At 35.6% G+C, this 19,783-nt stretch overlaps 1 protein-coding gene across 2 annotated transcripts; it reads left to right on the forward strand.

Annotated features, from left to right (window-relative positions):
• The first annotated feature begins 16,134 nt into the window (after nt 1–16,134).
• On the forward strand, nt 16,135–19,564 carry LOC120627447. Of its 2 annotated transcripts, XM_039895451.1 has the most exons (3): nt 16,135–16,696; nt 16,785–16,853; nt 17,092–19,564. In XM_039895451.1, exons 1-3 carry the CDS (start codon nt 16,645–16,647, stop codon nt 19,068–19,070), a joined length of 2,100 nt encoding a protein of 699 aa, XP_039751385.1. In that variant the 5' UTR covers nt 16,135–16,644; the 3' UTR covers nt 19,071–19,564. The 2 variants fall into 2 exon arrangements, with proteins under 2 accessions (XP_039751385.1, XP_039751386.1); XM_039895452.1 differs by lacking the exon at nt 16,785–16,853.
• The last annotated feature ends 219 nt before the right edge of the window (nt 19,565–19,783 follow it).

Consider the following 19,783-nt stretch of genomic DNA (forward strand, 5'->3'; position numbering starts at 1 on the left):
AATGAGTATCTACTTAAAATTTATCCTATAGTCAAATTAAGGGAAAGTGAAGTAATAAAAGGTTAAAATAAAACTCCCTTTGAAGCCGTGGGCTAAGAGATATATTACCTTATCATTTGCCGCATTTTACGTAGCACAAAACCCCGAAACCACAAACGGCTTTAAAAACGCCCTTTAAATATCCATAGCATTTAGCTTAATGAGAATAACATAAACTTGAACCGCGTAAAATGTGCCGGTACCTCTTTGTGGAATGCACCCGTGTATATTCCGGAGATCCCTAAAGTAGATGTTATTGAGTGAGTTATTTAAGCGAGGTTCATTCCACGTGCATTTTTGCTTATTATTATTATTGGGGCCTTACATAAGCCCGGCATAATCCAATGAACTTTCATTACCGTGCGTTTCGGAAGGAACTTTATTTGCTCTCGTGGCTTTACTGCGAGCCTGTTCATACCCTTAATAGCACGCTCTGGTAGACAACGTTGTTCCGAACATTTGGGGCAGGCTAACATAATTATTAAAAATTGCTTTGGATATTACTTAAGCGTAATATTGTTTTTATACAGCAGTCCCTGTTCCGTAAACTCATTTTGTAAAGCAATCAATGCGGTCGTGTAAGTCGATTGAAGCGAAACAAAAGCTTATGAATTTTATACAAAACGAGTAAGTAAACTATTCTCGAAGTTTAGCGTTTTGAAGCAACCGGATTTTTTTCTCGCGTAAAACGTTTTAAAGACTGATGCGCTCTTAAAAATTAAAAACTCTAATTTAAACCGGCTAATGGACAGGGAAGCGAAACATTTTTCTCGCTGAGCATGGACTTGCAAAAGACTGAAATAAAATTGAACTTTTGCAGAGGATGGGAGGGGAGAAGGGTTCAAGGGGGAAAGGGGGAGACAGGCCCCGCTGCCCGCTAAGCATTATGTTTATGACTTCTATAGGGAAATAGCAACGATGTTCCAACTAAATGGAAAAACTTTTATTCCCATACAAGCGCGATATTAGGTGCATTTTCATATTTTTCGCCCGTGGACGCGATGAGTTTTTTATGTTTATGTCCTCGTAAAGTTACTGGTCGTTATAGTTTGTGTGACAATGTTGCCTATGCGCTTGTGTTCTTAATATGTAAAATTTCAATGTAACAATCGCTAACTGTTTGTTTATGATTCTCTGGTCTATCTGCGGTAGTACCTACTGGGTAGTAAATATCAGACCATGCGTGACCGTATCAGCACTTATAAAATAGTGTGAATGCGTTTACTTTATGCGTGAGTACACATACACTTTAATCATGCTTGTCTTCTATCATTTGTAAAAGAAACATTGTTTATATTATAAGCGGGGAAAGGCAGCCCCATCCTTTGTGCTACTACTACATCTACTGCGATCAGGTCCCTCCAGTGCGATGATTATACGCAAATCTTGCCATTGGCAAAGACTTTTAGTCTAGCTGTGGAATATTATAGTTTATTGATGATGGTAGGTATTATATTATTGTAAAATAAAAGTAGCGTGAATACAGGGTATGCAGTGGCGTGCACAGAGTTATTGATCAGGGTATGCATAAAGCTTTACAGTTGCATAAAAAGGAAAAATTGCACTCCTATAAAATAATTTGGGTAGGCAGTGCTTTTGTGCATGTATGAAGTGCCGGCCTCTGAGGGTATGCCCTAATCAGAACAAATCTCCAGTACAAGTTATAGACAACAAAGGGGTAGACTTTGAACCGACAAAGCCGTGCCGCTACGCGATTTAGCGTTCCGGTACGATGTCGTGTAGAAACCTAATAGGGGTACGGGCTTAATATTACTCCTATACCCTTAACCGGATAGCCCGTTACGATCTTAGCAGCAGGTGAGACTGCAGTCAAGGGCTAACATGTAGTGGAATAAAAAAAAGAAAAAAAAAAAAGTATTGCGATTGGTAACAAGCAGTATAAAACTTTAATGTCACACGGCAGTGTAGTTCTGGCTTAAATGGTTCTTTACCCATTGAGCATCTAATAAATATCAAAACAGTCAGTCAGTTTTCGTCATACCCTTGTGTGTTATATATGATACAGTATGTTACCCTATGTTTATCATCATCATCATTATCATTATGTCTACCCATTACTTGCCCTTTAAAGGGCACGAGTCTCCTCCCAGTGAGAAAGGGGTAAAAGCCCACGCACTGGGCCACGGTGGCCCAGTGCGGATTGGACTCCAAACACCTTTGAGAACATTGTGTGGAACTCTTAGGCATGATTGTTTCCATACGATGTTTTCCTTCAATGTTAAAGCAAAGGATATTTTGATTGCTTAAAACGCACATCACTTAGAAAAGTTAGAGGTGCGTGCTGGAATTCGACCTCGGCCCTCCGAAAGTTAAGTCAGATCCTATTAATACTAAGAAGCAAAACAAAATCTTATTTAACTTTAAAAAAACCTGTACCTGAAAACCCACCTTAAATTAACTTCTTAACTAAGATTTTAGACCACACTCTAACACTATCCCGTCTAAGAGTGTGGTCTAAAATCTGCGCAAGTGTAACCTGATAATAAGTTATTATTGATTTAGCACACGTGGGAAAGATCGCATGGAAATAATTAACACGGACCACCTGTAACAAATAGGCCGATAACAAATAGCTCGGTTTTGAAAATCTGTTAAAAATCATCTCATTTTAATAAGCAGTCGGTCATTCCAATTAGTGCAACTCTTTAGAGTACGATATATGAAGAGCTCTTTTATTGACCCCTACACAATCAGCCTACCATTGTAAATGACAACAAAGTGACAAGGAGCGTCCCCCGAGATTACAGTTCCCATTGACGCGATAGAAACCGCTATCTAGATGGCATTTAAACACAAACACGGTTTTAATCAATACATCAAACACAACTCGGCCGCTACAGCAATAATAATTAAAAGCGTATCATTATATGGAATATTTGCAGAGGACCAAAGGGGCCCCTTCTCCGCGCCCGAGGCTATGCCTCTATTGCATAAGTAAGACGTAGTTATAATCCTACGCCCTCCTGTAATCCTGGTCCAGATGATGATTGAGTCCCGTTTTAGTTTACAAAAGGTAATCCTTAAAGGAACTATTGGGGAACTTCGGCCCTTTGATAGGTTGTTAGTGTTTACGATGTAAATTTTGGCGGTAATATCATAAACCTCTTTGATTGGAATATGTTCGATGTTTTTGGGTAAGAACTTTGTGTACATAAGAGCTTTATCGTAACGCTGCAAAACTGTTTTGCTATCTATACATATCGTATTAAATTGTTGAATTATCGCAGTATTTTCGATCACAAACTATCAAATCAAATCAAATGTTAATTCTTTATTGAAATTTATAACTATTTTACTTTATTGAAAAATATAACTATAAGATCCTGGGTAGCAGTCTAGACTTCAGTAAAAAAAATTAAATCCTTTTCTTTTGTATATTCTACAAATGAAATCAGTTTTAAACATATTGAACGCGCTACTGCAACGGTTATCTTTGGTATACTCATATTATTTCGGTATATTCAAAAAATAAATGAAATAGAGTCAATTTCATGGCAAATTCTTCAGTCGTCTTGTAGCAAGTTACAATGTATAGATGGTTGGTTTCCAATCATATCTAAGTATAATAGCCGAATCACAACTTCTCGTATCCTTATACAAAATATTACTTTTCCCAAAGCCGGGGGGCGTTAATGCTTGAGGAGACCTCCTCCATTTTGGTAAGTCGGTTGGAAATTGCTTGAGTTTGACAAGTTGAGTGGAAAGCACTAACTTCAAATTAGGTATTTTTACATTCCACAGACTTCTGGCTCCTTCATATAGCATAATATAATATTGTCTTAATTAATCTGCAAAGTAATTTAATTTCAAATGAATCCCCAATACAATATCTATACAAAGAAAAGTTGAAAAGTACTTTTAATGTATTCATACACATTCTTCATTTGGTACCCTCATCAACCCTTATTTTATCAAAACGCGTATTGTTTTCTGTGTCTGTTTTCGTGGGCTTCGTGTTTCCGACGTCATAATACAGCCTCTTGAGATATAAAAGAACATTTCATGGCTTACGCGGAAGGGTTATTCACAAAAGCTCTTTTTCAAAATACTTTTGGCAGGCATATGGCGTATAATGAACTCCCACTGTTCTTCACAAGCAGGACTTTGTGGTGCCGAGTAATTATTGCGATACTGTATTGCTTATTTTGGAGACCAATTCTATTTTCTGTTCATTAAAATTTAGCAGTTGTGTACTTTCGTTTTGCTTCTGCAAAACAACAGAACAATCTAATTGACATCCCATTAAAAACGCTAGTTTTTTTCAGACAAAATCTGCGATTTGTTGGAAATAACATCGTTTAAAATTTGCACCTATTTTTATGACCTAATTTACCGAGGGATCGCGACATTAAATCTTGACAAGTTGACATCACGTGATTTCTGGCGAACGATCTAGTTTTAAGAATCATACTCAGAAATATACATGCCAATGCTTTTGAAGAATTATAAAATAGGGCCAATAAACAAACCTGAACAGAAGTTAGTTTTTATTTTTAAATGAGGGCTGATATAGATAATTATTTGGTCAAGGTCGGTCTTGTCTTGAAAATATCTTTCATTCTTGCCTTGAAGGTACTAAAGTTATACGTAACAGGAACCATTTTCACTTCCCAAGTAGCGGTGATAGCCCAGTGGGTAGACTTCAACTTCACTTTCGGGGGGCCAAGTTTATAACCCAGAACGCACCTCTAACTTTTCTAAGTTTATATATAACTTGCTTCCACGGTGAAGGAACAAATCGTGAGGAAACCTGCATGCTTGAGAGTTCTCCATAAGTTTCTCAAAGGTGTGTGGAGTTCACCAATCCGCACAGGGCCAGCAAGGTGGAGTATGTCCTGAGCCCCTTCTCATTGTGAAGGGAGACCCGTGCCCTGAGGTGGGCCGGTAATGGGTTGATATGATGACTCTTCCTCTCGTTTTTCACTACCAAAAGTATGTATGCTTATTATACAGATAATTCAAAAAGGTAGCTGTTTATATTTAAAATAATCAAAATTTCTATATGGATTGACCATTTTTTACTCGCGTGCCATTTGCTTTAGTGCAAATAGCTCCAAGTTAGTCCCTTATATTTTTTCTCTTAAAAATTATTTAAGATAACAATGAAGATTCAATGTTCTTTGAGCAGAAAACGTCTTGGTAAAAACATTCAAGCCATTCTTAAAATACCAGTAGATTGTTATGGCGCTATTCACGCTAGAGTATTATAAGTGGTGTCTGTGTTCAAACTTTATTCTTATGGCTTATAATATTTTGTTTTCATCCCGATATGCTGAAATTGCAGTTTATTCCAGAGGGATATTAAGCCGCCCGCCGCGCTTTTCCATACTTCTCCACGAAATTGCCCATTTCCTGTTTACTGTGCGCTTAAGTTCTTTTTATACGTTTATGTTACGAATACACAAGTTATTTATACAAAATATATTGTAGTATTAAAAGTTATTTAGATATTTTAGCTTCAGAACATAAAGTCCTGGCTATACTTATGATAAAACTGTAACGGGACACTGACACTGTTTTTTTGGGGGTTATTAAAAAAAAAAATAAGTTCAAAACCCAAAACTGTAATTTTTTCAATTGTGTCAGTCTGTCTGTCTGTATGTCTGTATCTGGGCCGCACATCACGCTGAAACTACGAAATGAAATCAAATGAAACTTCCCTAGATTTAAGTTCATTCTACGAGGTTAGACATAGGATACTTTTTATTCCGAAACCCAGCTCAGCTCCTTTTGGAGAGGGGATGAAAGTGTTTGACAAATTAAAACCATGACTCTGTCGAATGTTAACCGATTTACATAATTCCTTTTGTACTGGATATGTTATACTATCAGTTTAGTTTTGCTTAAATTTTGTCTAGATCTGATGAATATAATTGGAGATAGAGGACCTCAGTGGCTAGCAGCAAACCGCTTAGAATTACTTACTCATATTTAGATCTACTTTTAGTTATTACCTGTTTTGTGTACTTAATAACAATAAACAATAAACAAAGAATATTATTATATATTGTGTATAATATTATTCACAAGCTTATACTGTATTTAAAGTTTATTTTAAAATTTTTAATAGGTATGTGTAAAAGTTGTTTTAAAAGTGTTCTGTGAATATGTAAAACAATCTTCGGACTATTTAATACACGAAAGAGAATATTTACTTAAGTTATGTAGCACCAGCAAAAACTAGATCTAGAAAAGGGGACTTTACATACAACAACAAACGAAATTGTTTGGTCACCCTATCAAAAATATATGTTTGTTAGTTTGACTAATTAAAAGTGCCTATGAGATTCTCTTCCTCCCCAGTGGTAAACCCTTTTAAGTATCTACTAACCATTTTAGTTTAACGACATTTGGCGCAATGTCATCTCTCGTATATTAAGCACCTACATAAAATGATATCTTAGAGCTGATGTCAGGTTATCGCCTAATTAGACGGCCGACTACGCGCAATGCATGTTAACGACTGACATTTGCATTCGCATTGCCCTCCGCCTCTACCTTCTCTACGTTGTTTAGATGGCGGTTACATTCGACAATTTCCAGAACGTTATAAAAAATATTACTATTAGTTATTTTTGCTAACTTTTAAAATATTTAATAAATAATTAGAAAATCACTTACTTCAGCGGTGAAGAAAAACTAGTTGAGGAAACTAAACTGAAAGTTCTCCATAGGTTTGTTCTTAAAAGTGTGTGGACGATTTCCGCCAGAACCCCTTCTCTTTGTGGGAGGAGGCCCTTTCCCTGTAGTGAGCCCGTAATGGGTTAATATGATTATGATGCAAAAAAGGAAAGTTTACTGTAGTCTTTACTATATAAGCGTCCAGACGACATAAATATACCTACCTTGTAAGTATTTATAACTCCATCGTCTAACAAGATAAATATTATTACAGCGTAAAGAAACAAGAAAAGTTTTTATTAGTTACATTTAAGTTTAGCAGGTATTTATAATCGATATGTTACGTATTACTTAATATTTCAATAAAAAACTCAGTGGGATTGTGTCGTTTTATAACAAACTTCTCATGGCTTGTTAGTATTTATAACTCCAACGTCTAACAAGATAAGTGTTATTTTTATATTTGGCGACCGATTGGCGCAGCGGGCAGCGACCCTGCTTTCTGCGTCCAAGGCCGCGGGTTTGATTCCCACAACTGAAAAATGTTAGTGTGATGAACATGAATGTTTTTCAGTGTCTTGGTGTTTATATGAATATTATAAGTATTTATGTAAATTATTCATAAAATATTCATCAGTCATCTGAGTACCCATAACACAAGCTACGCCTAATATGGGGCTAGATGGCGATATTTGTATTATCGTAGTATATTTATTTAGTTATATTATATTACATCGTAAAGAACCAAGAAAAGTTTTTAATAGTTATATATAACTTTGGCAGGTATTTATAATCGATAAATTACGTATTACGTAATATTTCAATAATCTAAAACAGACTCCTTAACAATACGAAAGAAAAGAGCCCGAACTCTGTGGAATTACGTCGTTTAATAAGAAACTTCGTCATTCACCAAAAAGTAAACCACGCGAGTAATAAAATAGCACAATACTATGCTATGAATATCATAATAACATTTCATTGGCATTTGATAAGAAAGCGGGTTAGGTGAAACAAAATAAAAATCTGTGAATAACAAAACAATATAACATCAGGAGCGTCTAATGTAAACACGTTGATACAAAAGGGTGGTAGCTGTCAAAATCACCACGTGATCGTTACACCAGGGAATGAGTCGGAAAATGAGCGCTCACGGATAATTGGCGTCCGGAATGAATTTGTGATTCCGTAACGCGATATTTTGATGAGCTGCCCTGACGTTGACGTTGTTACGGAATATTTGATCAGGCCATCTTACGTGATACGTATTCCATGTCCGCGTTAATTAACTAAATATTTTTATTAAGTAACAGAAGTTGGTTGTTAACTTGAGTGACTGCCCCTTTTGTTCAATCAACTTTGAACTTTTATCTATTGACAGATACCTGAGAATCTTCTCAATGTAATATTATTTATTATTATTAAGAAGCATGTTTAACATCCCACCATATGTGACTAACAAGAATATCAAAAAATATTTAAATATTAAAACAGTCAGGGGGGAAATAAGGACACAACTTTGTACTTGATACTTAATACTGTATATTAAGTATCAAGGGCGACTAGTGGCACACGTCAACGACCTGGAAAATCAACTGTGAGGAGAAGGCAGTCTTCTTTTCTCTAGCCTGTAGAGAAACAGCATTCCAAATTTAATAAGTTGATATATGAGCGACTACGGTCAATTCATCAATGGGTGATAACCTGAAAAAGAGCAATAGAATTACCTTAACCCACAAACGAACGGCCCAATGTCTCAAGACAGATTGCCGTGTTACAGCAATAAAAGAAATAAGAAAAAAAAATGTAATATTATTAATTTGGATGTTAGAGTAACTTTTTTTAACAGCAACAGTTAAGTGGCCAAGCACAAGGTAAGTGGAAAAACCATCACCTGTGAATATAGAAACAATTCGCAGGGCATGCAAGAAACACGAACTGCAAAGCGCCGCCCTGTGTCCATCGACCTTAGGCGTAGGTTTTAAGCTTCATGTGGCTGAAACTATACCGGTAACAACACTCTTCTGCAGACAGGACCACTGCACTGCTTGACGGCAGAAATAAGCATGGCGATAGTACCTACTTCGCCGGACGAGTTGTGTCACAAAAAGCTTTACTATACTACTAAAACTTTAATTAAGTTCTTTGGTTAAGCAATATTGACTCAAGCCTTATAGTAGTATGTTATCGACATGCAGTGGCGTGCACAGAGGTATGCACAGGGTATGCAGATGATATAAAATGAAGAAAATCTCCAGTATTAGTTATAAATACTTGAGGGTAGGCATTTTATAAAACTTGCAATGCCTATTCTTATGTATTTTTTTTGCCCGTACTGGAGATTTTCTTCATTTTATATTATCTGCATACCCTGTGCATACCCTGTGCATACCCTCTATGCACGCCACTGTTTACATGCATGTATGCATCCGATACCACTTGGTTGGTAGTAAATCGGTAGCGAAGCCACATTGAGACAGCGTGGTAGGTTAATATCAGTAGCAGCGGCGTGCACTTCATACATGCACAAAAGCACAGCCTACCCTAAAACTTTTATGTAATTCGTATAGGAGGACAATTTAATTTGATCAGTAGCCTATAACACTCCACCAGTTGTCTTACTAAGTGTTATTATTATATTCTTTTGGCATCAATTAATTGGGCGTATGTAACTATGTTGAAACATTGCATGCCGAAATACTGGCAATACACTTGCATGCCATAATACTGGCAGTACCCTAAACTTATTGACGTGTATTTTGCAATAAATCATTATCATTAAATTATTATTATTCCAACGGACGGGTTTGCCCATAATAATTGTAGCGCAAAGGACTCTGTTATGACGATGTAGGTTTACGCACGCTCCATAATCATACAAGGCTGATGATAAAAGTGATGGCGGCCACTATTAGTATTGTTCAAATGTCCTGTAAATATTTAAAATAAGAATATACAGAAACATGAAACTCTATATTCGTTTAGAATTCGAGTGGTAGTTAGACGCAGTTAAATTAGTTCCTCAAGATTCTGAATTGGACGGAGAAAGTTCGCGCCCCTTCACTCTCTGAACCGGCGTCTGAAACGAGCATACATTAAAAGTTTACCGAGAACATAATAAGATAAAAACCATCGAATGAATGGATAAAATAAAAATTTCACGCAGATTCTAGCGTTGATCGTTTTTGGATTTTCGTATACATGATTAGTTGTTGCCCGCGTCTTCGTCTGCGTTTGTTATGGAACCCCACGCGTCCCCTTCCCGCTGGTGTCCACCTACTAAGGGAGCATAACGGAACGGGTAGCAGCGTCCTCTATGTTACTACTACCATCAACCCTTAATCCAAAAGTGGACTGTTCTAAGTTATAGACAATTCCTTCTTTAGGATGGAAGCTATGAATCTATTTTTTTTTACACTCTTTTTTTTTTTTCTTTATTATTTCCACTACGAACCTGTACGCCCACTGGGAGCCGTCCTTTGGCGACGAGTGTTTTCTGTTTAAGTTATAATGAGTATATCGTGCGGAACTTCTATGGTCTCCATGACTCAATTCACCTTGCTAAGTTTGCTGTGGGCTCTTAGACCAGAGCGAATTGGAACTCTCATAGCTTTAGTTTTAAGTTAACGAACGCAGTTATCACAACTAGATGAAGGAAATAATAGAAACAAAAGGCAACGTTATAGCCATTCATTCGGCGGCCGACTAGCGCAGCGGGCAGCGACCCTGCTTTCGGAGTCCAAGACCGTGAGTTCGATTCCCACAATTGGAAAATGCTTGTGTGATGAACATGAATGTTTTTCAGTGTCTGGGTGTTTATCTGTATATTAAATATATTTATGTGTATTATATTCATAAAAATATTCATCAGCTATCTCAGTACTCATAACACAAGCTACGCTTACTTTGGGGCTAGATGTCGATGTGTGTACTGTCGTATTTTATTTATTTTATTTATCTCTTAAGGGCGATATCAGCAAGGCAACCTTAGGATTAGATGAATAATATACCAATAATAAACAAATAAGTTAAAATAACAAACACACTTTTGCAGCAATAATATTAGCTATTACGCATAATTAAATTATTTTCTTGTCAAGTACTAATTTGGGTTCAAAAACCATTATATTCCTACAGTAATCAGACAAATTTGGGGTTCCAACGTAACATATTTGGCAATATGTAAATGTATTAGTTCCATCGAATCAGTAAGGGCACTCCAACCAATATTGCCTATTTGAACTATTTCAAAGTAATTGCTTTACATACTCAGTTATATTATAAGAGCCAAGCCAATACCTAATCTACATTCTCAAATAGAGTATAATAGCTATTCGCAACAGTAAACCGACCAATTTTGGATGGTCTTTGTTTATAACTTTAACACACGACAATCTTGACATAGATGTATGGGGGTTTACATCTGAGGTCGTTCAAGTTACTCTGGTGCGTTTGTAGTACTGCGCACTTGTCAGTTAGCATAAGTAATTAAGTTACGTAGAAATGAAGGGGTCTCACGCTATCTCGAACAGATAACAACTTTATCCATCAATTGGTTTTGCTATTGTCATTTAACCTAAATGTTACATTAATGTAACATGTTTTGATTGATAATTATCGGTCGCAGCGAGCGGTATAAGAAAGCTCTAAGTTAATCAGACGGCAGGCGATGGAAAAAGTATAATGGAAGAGATTTTTCTGAAGTGATAAGAAGCATTACATACTTCTTTTATTTACTTTACTCACTTTTTAAGCTGATAAGTTCTAAACATTAATCTATACTAATGATTCAGGATGATTCGTGTGCGAAGTATTCAAGAGTAAGGTATAAAACTACATTTTTTGTAACTTTTATGTTTAAAGAATCTTTCTATCAAATTTTTACAGTAAATTTGCAAAGTTTAAATATAGAAAACCAATAGACAAACGTTGCTGGACATAGGTCTTATGTAGGGAGTTTCAAAATCTACATCTTACTTAGCCAGACGACAGTCTGTCCGACATTCCAGCACCGTCGGACCTCTATGTCCATCGGTTCTCACATCGCTTGAGCTGTTGCTGATTCTGGTAACTCTGTTAAATCTGGTTTTCTTTTCTGAAGAATCTCTCGGACCATAACACTTGAAAGAACAACAAATATTTTAAATATTGTCCATATTACTACTGGTAGTACCTACAGCATGTAGTAACCCAAGCAAAAACCGTAAATATGAATAAAAACAATCAAAATAAAAAATAATTTATTTGTGTGAGAATGTAATTTTTTTAATTATTTTTTACCTTTTTTTAAAATACAATAATTTGTTCTGTTTTACTGCAAAATAAACAGGTAAAAAATTAGTTTTTTTGTCTTTATATTAAGCGCAATAGTGACATCATCACTCCGAATGAAGACGATAATTTATAACTCCTATAACACGTTACAAGATCCATTGAATATCTTTTAATATAATCTATTGTAAACACTGCCGTAATACATAAAGGCGCTCAAATGAAGCCAAGATTTGCATGTAATTATCATTTTTGATTCGCTCTTCTTTTGTGCAAATACTCCCTTGAAAGGAAACAGTGTAAATGACATAATGTGGCTAAAGATACTCTGAATTATTTATAGGATAATACATTCGGGTACCTCATCGCCTCTCGTTTTAGCGTTGAATTACTCTCCGATGAGAATTACTTTTGGGGATTTTTGTTGCTTAAATAAATTATTACATTTGACTAAGAACAGCTTTTAATAAATTTTGAAAGGAGCGTAATACCATTTCCCATTACGTTTTGTTGCTTAGACATGAAAGGGAATTTGTTTTGGGGTATGTCAACGTGTCAATATTTAACTTTGGGCTGGCCTACGAACTCGGAATACTAAATGGAGCTTCTGTGTAAACCAAAATATCGGCCATAATATATGTTACGGTTTTTTTATGACAATACACACATCACCATCTAGCCCCAAAGGAAGCGAAGCTTGTGTTATGGGTACTAAGACAACTGATATAATATATAATATGATATAAATAAAATGAATAATATAAAATACCTACAGATAAACAACCACACTCTAAAAAAAAATTGGTTATTCCTAACAAGATAGTGATTGTTGTGATCAAGCATCTTGATTCCATACGAGCCTAACAAGAACATAGATACATCAAATAAGATGATAATGATTGTTTATCATAATTCAATGAACTGGGCAACTGTATTGCTCCTATTATTGTTACTTAACTAAGGCATATTCTTAACTGATTCAATTTACGTACTTGTTTAAGCTAAATAATTAAAAATGATCTAATCATACAAAGAAGTAATTAATAATAGAAACAACGTATTTATTTGTTGGAACCAATGAACATACCTACATTGTAAGCTCAATCTATAATGAACTTGCTGCTATAACTAATCAGCTTTTGTTGTTATGTTTATTATCATAATTGTTATAATTTATATAAAGTCAACTAAGAGAAAGTCTCTCTTAGTTGGCTTTCTTTTTTTAGAGTGCAGACACTAAAAAACATCCATGTTATGTTCATCACATAAATATTTTTCCAGTGTAAGAATCGATCCCACAGCCTTGGGCTCAGATATAAGCGTGTTCAAACAAACAAACTTCTGTTTTATCTATAGTACAGACACTCAGTTGTACAAAAAATATATTATAGGTGTAAATATATTGCTTAGGTATAATTCTTCAAATTTTTTAAAAACCTTTCACGTGCAGCGTGGGGTTTTTACGCGAAAACCAATTTCGTCTTGATTTCAACGCTACAGCATTTCCGAACAAATAATTTTCATGTCAAACACAATATCGAATCGTTACAATGAACTTGCGAGTGGAGACGTCAAACTTGATTTCCACCAATACTTCAATTTACCCCAAAATATTCTGGGATATTTTTTTTTTGTAAGTAAGTAGTTTTTTTTTATTCCATTACAAGTTAGCCTTTGGATGCAGTCTCACCTGGTGGTAAGTGATGATGCAGTCTAAGATGGTAATGGGCTAACCTGTTAAGGAGTATAACAGTTAAACCTAAAGCTAAGTCGCTTAGCGGCACAACTTTGTCGGTAGCGTAGTCGACGGCCGAAGCCTCCCAGTATACCAGAACAGAAAAAAAAAATATTCGAACTCCTATATGTATTTCTCAGAAATACCCGTGTGCACTTTGGCTCAAGGCTACGAAATCGTTGTAAATTACAGCATTATAATAAAAAAAATACAATTTCCCGAAACAATTACTTTCTACCGAGATCTCCATTATTCTTGTAAACGCCACGTAAACCACTAAAAAGCCTGATTTCAGTTCAGTACAATCGCTTAAAAGTCTGTGGACGTAAACGCAAAAACTCCGCACTCAAAATTCAAATCGCGCGCTCTTCGTTAGGCTAGCCCTTACCTGCGCTGCATATGTTACACTATCCGTCTACATTTTACACAAAACTACATTCGCTTTGTTTATTTGTTGCTTGACGACGGACAAATTGAGTTTCCTCTGATTTGCTGAGAGGAATTGTAAAAACAAAGACAAATCGCATTACGGAACGGAGATGAGAAGCAACAGAACTTATATAGAAGTTCTGTTTTGCATAATCTAATATTATCTCGGTTTGATAACGTATGAGATGCTATGCTACATCTCGTCTAAAATACCACAGTGACTGAAAACCAACGTGTGTTTTTATTTATTTTTATTTATTAACGATAGGCCAGCGCTAACGACAATCATGCCCGTAAGAAAGCAATGATGAGGTCTAGGAGCACGCTTGCCTTCAGAAAGCCTATTCACTCTTGCCGTGAAGGTACTCAAATTAAACGTGGCAGGAATCACAGTTGCCGGGAGGGCGTTCCACATCCTAGCGGTACGTATCAGAAACGTGTAAAAAAAAACGTTTCGTGCGTGTTGATGGAATATCAAACACAAAAGGATGCCACCGCTCACGGTGTCTCGCTGTTCTGAGGTGGAACGGGGAAGGAGGAACAAGATGTGAAGTTCGAACAGCTGATGATGACTGAGGGTTTACTTAAATTAAGCAAATTAATATTACAGTCACAACAAACGTTATAAATCTAGAGGAACAAAAAAGGAACGGATTTCGGTTCCTACTAGGTATATTTGTGTTTCGTTTTCGGGGGATATTTCCTTATGAGATACCATACTTTAGAGATTACCTGAGCTAGGTAGCTGGAGTTATGTGGGATTCTTAACCACTAAAAACCCATATACATATTTGGAAGCTTTAGGACCTGGTAGGTAGCTAGGAACTGTTAAAAAATATATACTGATATTCTGGTAGCGATGAAAATATCCGCAGTTCTAGTGAAATAAAATCGGCTTAATATCCAATTAACTAATATCCAGTAAATAAAACAGGCGGTTAACTAAATAATGTGTTCTAAAAAAACTGTCTTTTTTGGTATTACTACGCAAGTTATTTATTTTGTGTGTATTACATTTAAATTGAGAAAACAACAAACAATTAAATATGCTATGTCCAGTTTGTATTTCATAAAGTAATGTAAAGAATTTTCATCTCCGAGAGAGTAATGCTTTAATATATAAGTATAGCTATCCTTAAAGACTTTATAGGGACAGAAAATTAGGGTTGGGTCTCATTTATATCATGAATATGTCCCCATTTATCCCGATTAGGACTGGAGACCTTTACACAGAGAACTTAAATCTTACTAACGACTTTCTAGGACCGTACGTCAAGTTTTAACATGAACACTTATTATCTACTTAATAAGGTTTATTAGTGAGTTACCCGTTATTCTAGAACGTGTGTTATAAAAATGTCACATGTTAGGATATTTTATAGAATAACTTCGTAGGGGCTATCAAAGGACAAAAAAAACATTGAGGCAAAAAACTTTATTATTTGAGCCAATTTGCCGTTGGTAAGCTTTCGTGATAAATCGGCTGATTAAACCAGAGTTTTGTTTTTCTAATAAATAGACCGGAGAATATCGGAGAATGTGAACGAATCAGGTCAGAGTTTGTAGGACAAATGTAGATTATATTACCTTCATACCTTAGAAAGCATTTATGCGTCGCCATCAGCCTATTACCGTTTTACTACTGGGCACAGGTCTCTCTCTAATAGGTTAGAGGGCAATAAACCCACCACGCAGCTCCATTGCGGATTGGTGGGTTCTAACGATCATTATCCTTTTTAAAAGTAATTTAAATTGTCGTTTAAATTGTCAGTATCCTACCTTCGGGCTGGTAACGATACTCTTTAACAGAAAAAAAAACTATTTTTGTTCTAACTCGGGAATTGAACCCTGATCCGTAGTTGAATATGCTTACCACTAGACCAACGGGCCGCTTTACGTTGCAGGACATGGTAATAATATGCTCGGTATAATTATTATTTTGACCCCAACGCACATTTCATCATCTGTAATTTAGCCAAATTATAGTGACGAAAACAGTGAGTTATGATTTGAGGCCACCAGAACCAGAGCGGCCCAAACCACAATTTGTGATATATTAGTTGACCACGGCAATGCTCCTTTTCAAACCCTTAAGTTCATAGCCAGAGTGGCTCAAAGGTAATTTCAGTAAACAATCATAGATGGCGTTAAAAAAATTGTTCTGGCATTTTGATTCTTAAATGAATATTAATAGAGCATAGTGGCCCAGATCACTTGAGTCACTATAGTATCTGCCGCCATTACGGCTCATGTGACATGGGCCACTCTGGTCTTTGGTACTTACGTGTAAACATTTTTGGTGTTGTGGGTACAAAACTGGTGTTTTTACGCAATAAGTGTGTATAGATTAGTTATTAATCTACGTGAACGTGCGGAAAGGTGTTGGCGGTACAGCAATAAGCTTAAGAGGTAAGAATACCTGTTATTAGTCAGATATTTTCTTGTTTTTTCGATGTCAATAAATTGTAACCTACAAATTAACTTAATTTTTACTATTTTTGTTTCGAACAGATCTAGCAGGAGCTACAATGATTGAAACTGAGAATGAAGCTGCTGAAAACATTGAGGATGACATACTAGGTAATTCTTAGTTTTAAATGTTGAGTTTTCGTTAGGTTATTATTTAATTTGTTACTGTATTTTCATTGACTATTTTTGTTTGGGCCAGACCCAGCAGAAGCTACAATGAGTGCAACTGAGAATGAAGCTACTGACAACATTGAAGGTGACTTACGTGGTAAGCTTACGTTTTTAGAGTTCCGTAATAAAACAATGTGGGATTTTTTTTTCGCGTATTAGACTATTGAAGGAGGCGTTCTTGGATAGATCTTTTGAAAAAAATTGAGGGTGCTTATGAGAAGTTTTAATGTTAAGTTTTCGTCATGTATGTAGGTTGTTACTTACTTTTCTGATTTTTATATATTTTAGCTATTAATTTACGCTATAATAATTAGTTAATAATTTTATTTTTGCAGATATATTTGGATTGAGTCCGGTGGAGCCCTATGAGGATTCGGGTTCTGAGTATGTCCCAGAACAACGTAGCAGGAGCTCATCGAGGAGTTTACAAGACATTCTTGGGGACTCGTCTACTGAAAACAATGAAGAGGGTCAGCCATCTTTTTCAACAAACAAAGATACAAGGAAGCGTATGCGCAAAGAAAGTTTATGGAAAAAGAATGTGAGAAAAAATAAACGAGCTAGAGGTGAGGCATACGTAAATACAAAAGGCGTTCTCATTCCTGCTAAACAAATAGATACAGGTCTTCAATGCACCTGTAATCAAAAATGCCATGACAAAATTGTACATGACAGACAAAAACAACTTTTTTCAAAGTTTTATGCCCTAGCAAATTTTGATTTGCAAAGTGCATACCTATATTCACTCATACATGTCGTGATAAAAGCAAGGTCTTATGTGAGAGTTAGAGATACCACATCGGATCGGGTAGCTGGAAACGTCACATCGAAGCCCAAGGAATTTTCTCGATTGTATCACTTACCAGAGGCGAATGGAAAACATATTCGTGTGTGTAAGTCATTTTTTAAGCAAGTTTTTAAAGTATCGGACGGACGCCTTACAAGGGTTCTGAAAAATAAGCCTCTTGGCGATCCCGCTCCCATTGATAAAAGAGGCCGGCACATTCCGTCGAATAAAACTCCAGAAACAAAAGTAAACGAAGTAAAGGATTTCATCAATACTTTTCCGAAATATGATTCTCACTACACAAGACACAAAAGTGAATCGAGACAGTACTTGCCTCCTCACTTAAATTTGTCAATAATGTACTCTGAATACAAAAGTAAGGTTGCAGGACCAGTTTCAAAATACATATTCGAAAAAATATTTAATGAAAATTTCAACCTCACATTTCATGCTCCAGTAACTGACTCATGTAAGCGATGTGACAATTTCAAAGTAAAAATTGACGCTTGCGATAACAACGAGCTTTCTAAAAAAAATGAGCTTACTATCGCCAAAGAACTTCATTTGCGAAAAGCAGAATCTGCGATGAAAAATTTAAAACTTGACATGCAAAATGCGAAGCAGGATAACGATACTACCGTTATAATCTTTGACTTAATGAAGACTCTCCCAACACCAGTAATTTCAACTGGTATTTGCTACTACAAGCGTCAGTTGTGGACCTACTGTTTAGGCATTCATAATGCTGGTACAGACGAAATGTTTATGTATGTCTGGGATGAATCGACAGCATCCAGGGGACCACAAGAAATAGGTTCATGCCTCCTAAAATTTATCAGAGAACATGTACACACAAAGAGGCTAATCATGTACTCTGACCAGTGTGGCGGGCAAAACCGCAACATAAAAGTTGCAGCGTTATGTATGCATATTGTTTCTAGTCCTCAATTTACAGTGGAAAATATAGACCACAAATTTACGGTCAGCGGACATTCTTTTTCATCTTGCGACCGGGCTTTTGGCTTGGTGGAAAAACAAAAGAAGTATTTCCCAGACATATACGTTCCCGAACATTGGAACAATGTGATATTAGCAGCAAGAAAAAAGAAACCTTTCAAAATTGTGGAAATGAAAGGAGATGACTTTATATCCACCAAAGCCTTGGAAACTAATATCACAAACAGGAAGATCGGCGTTGATCGAAGTAAAGTTGAATGGCTTAAAATACAGTGGCTTTTGTACAATAAAAGCCATCCATTCTCGATGTTCTTCAAATATTCCAACGAGCCAGAAGTTCTTTTCGCAGAGGTTAATTTCAGCAAGAGGTCATCCAAAGATACGTCAAACTTTGAACTCGAGATTTTATTTCCAGAGGGAAGAAAAATCAGCCATGAGAAAAAAAAAGACCTTCTATGCCTTTTGGAATATGTTCCACCTATCTATCACCCTTTCTATGAACAACTCAAAGTCTCCTCCAATGCGGGGAATGAACTAGATGGTGCAATTAGTGATTCTTCGACTGATTAACTGACTGGCTAATTTAATACTTTGTCATGTTATGCCTAAGATAGTCTTAAGTTGAAATAAAAACTATAATAAATTAATAATATATGAGTTTAAGATAAATCTAAAGTTTAATAAAAATTACACAGTAATAAAGGAGCTAGTTCTGAGTTTAATTTGTAGTATTTAAGTTGAAAAATGACAATTTGCATTTAAATTAATAAAAAAGGTGATAAGGTTCATACATATTGGCCTATTATTTATACACTGTTTATAAATATATTGTCAATGCTAAGTGCCATAGTGGCCTATCTGCAAAAAAAATTACAAATAACAAAAATACTGATTATTTTTACAGTTCATCTAAATTTTATCAATAACTAATATCATATTTTACAAATTTTGAATACAGTGTCTATGATTTTTTTTTTAATTACATCTACTTAAAATTTCACCTTAACTATTTTGGCACATATCCACATAATAGTAGCTTGTGTTTGGGTCACTCTGGTTCTGGTGGCCTCATTTATGGTTTTGGCACAAGAAAAGTTCTAATATACAAAAAAACTATCAATTCAATTTTATCTAGAAATCAATATTGTTTGTAATACAGTAATAAACTTTTTTACCGAATTAAATGAAATATCACCTTTAATAATAACAACTTTTGTTTATGAGGCCAAGAATGATTTAAAAGGTCGTTTAAATCAAAATTATTAGCCGAAACGGTATACAAA

The sequence above is a fragment of the Pararge aegeria genome, chromosome 11 (genome assembly GCF_905163445.1).
Source record: "Pararge aegeria chromosome 11, ilParAegt1.1, whole genome shotgun sequence".
Taxonomy (NCBI): Eukaryota; Metazoa; Arthropoda; class Insecta; order Lepidoptera; family Nymphalidae; genus Pararge; species Pararge aegeria.

Coding starts and splice junctions, on each gene's coding strand:
- LOC120627447 (XM_039895451.1), top strand. CDS start 16,645: ATGATTGAAACTGAGAATGAAGCTGCTGAAAACATTGAGGATGACATA. Junction 16,697..16,784: donor CATTGAGGATGACATACTAG/GTAATTCTTAGT, acceptor TGTTTGGGCCAG/ACCCAGCAGAAGCTACAATG. Junction 16,854..17,091: donor CATTGAAGGTGACTTACGTG/GTAAGCTTACGT, acceptor TTATTTTTGCAG/ATATATTTGGATTGAGTCCG.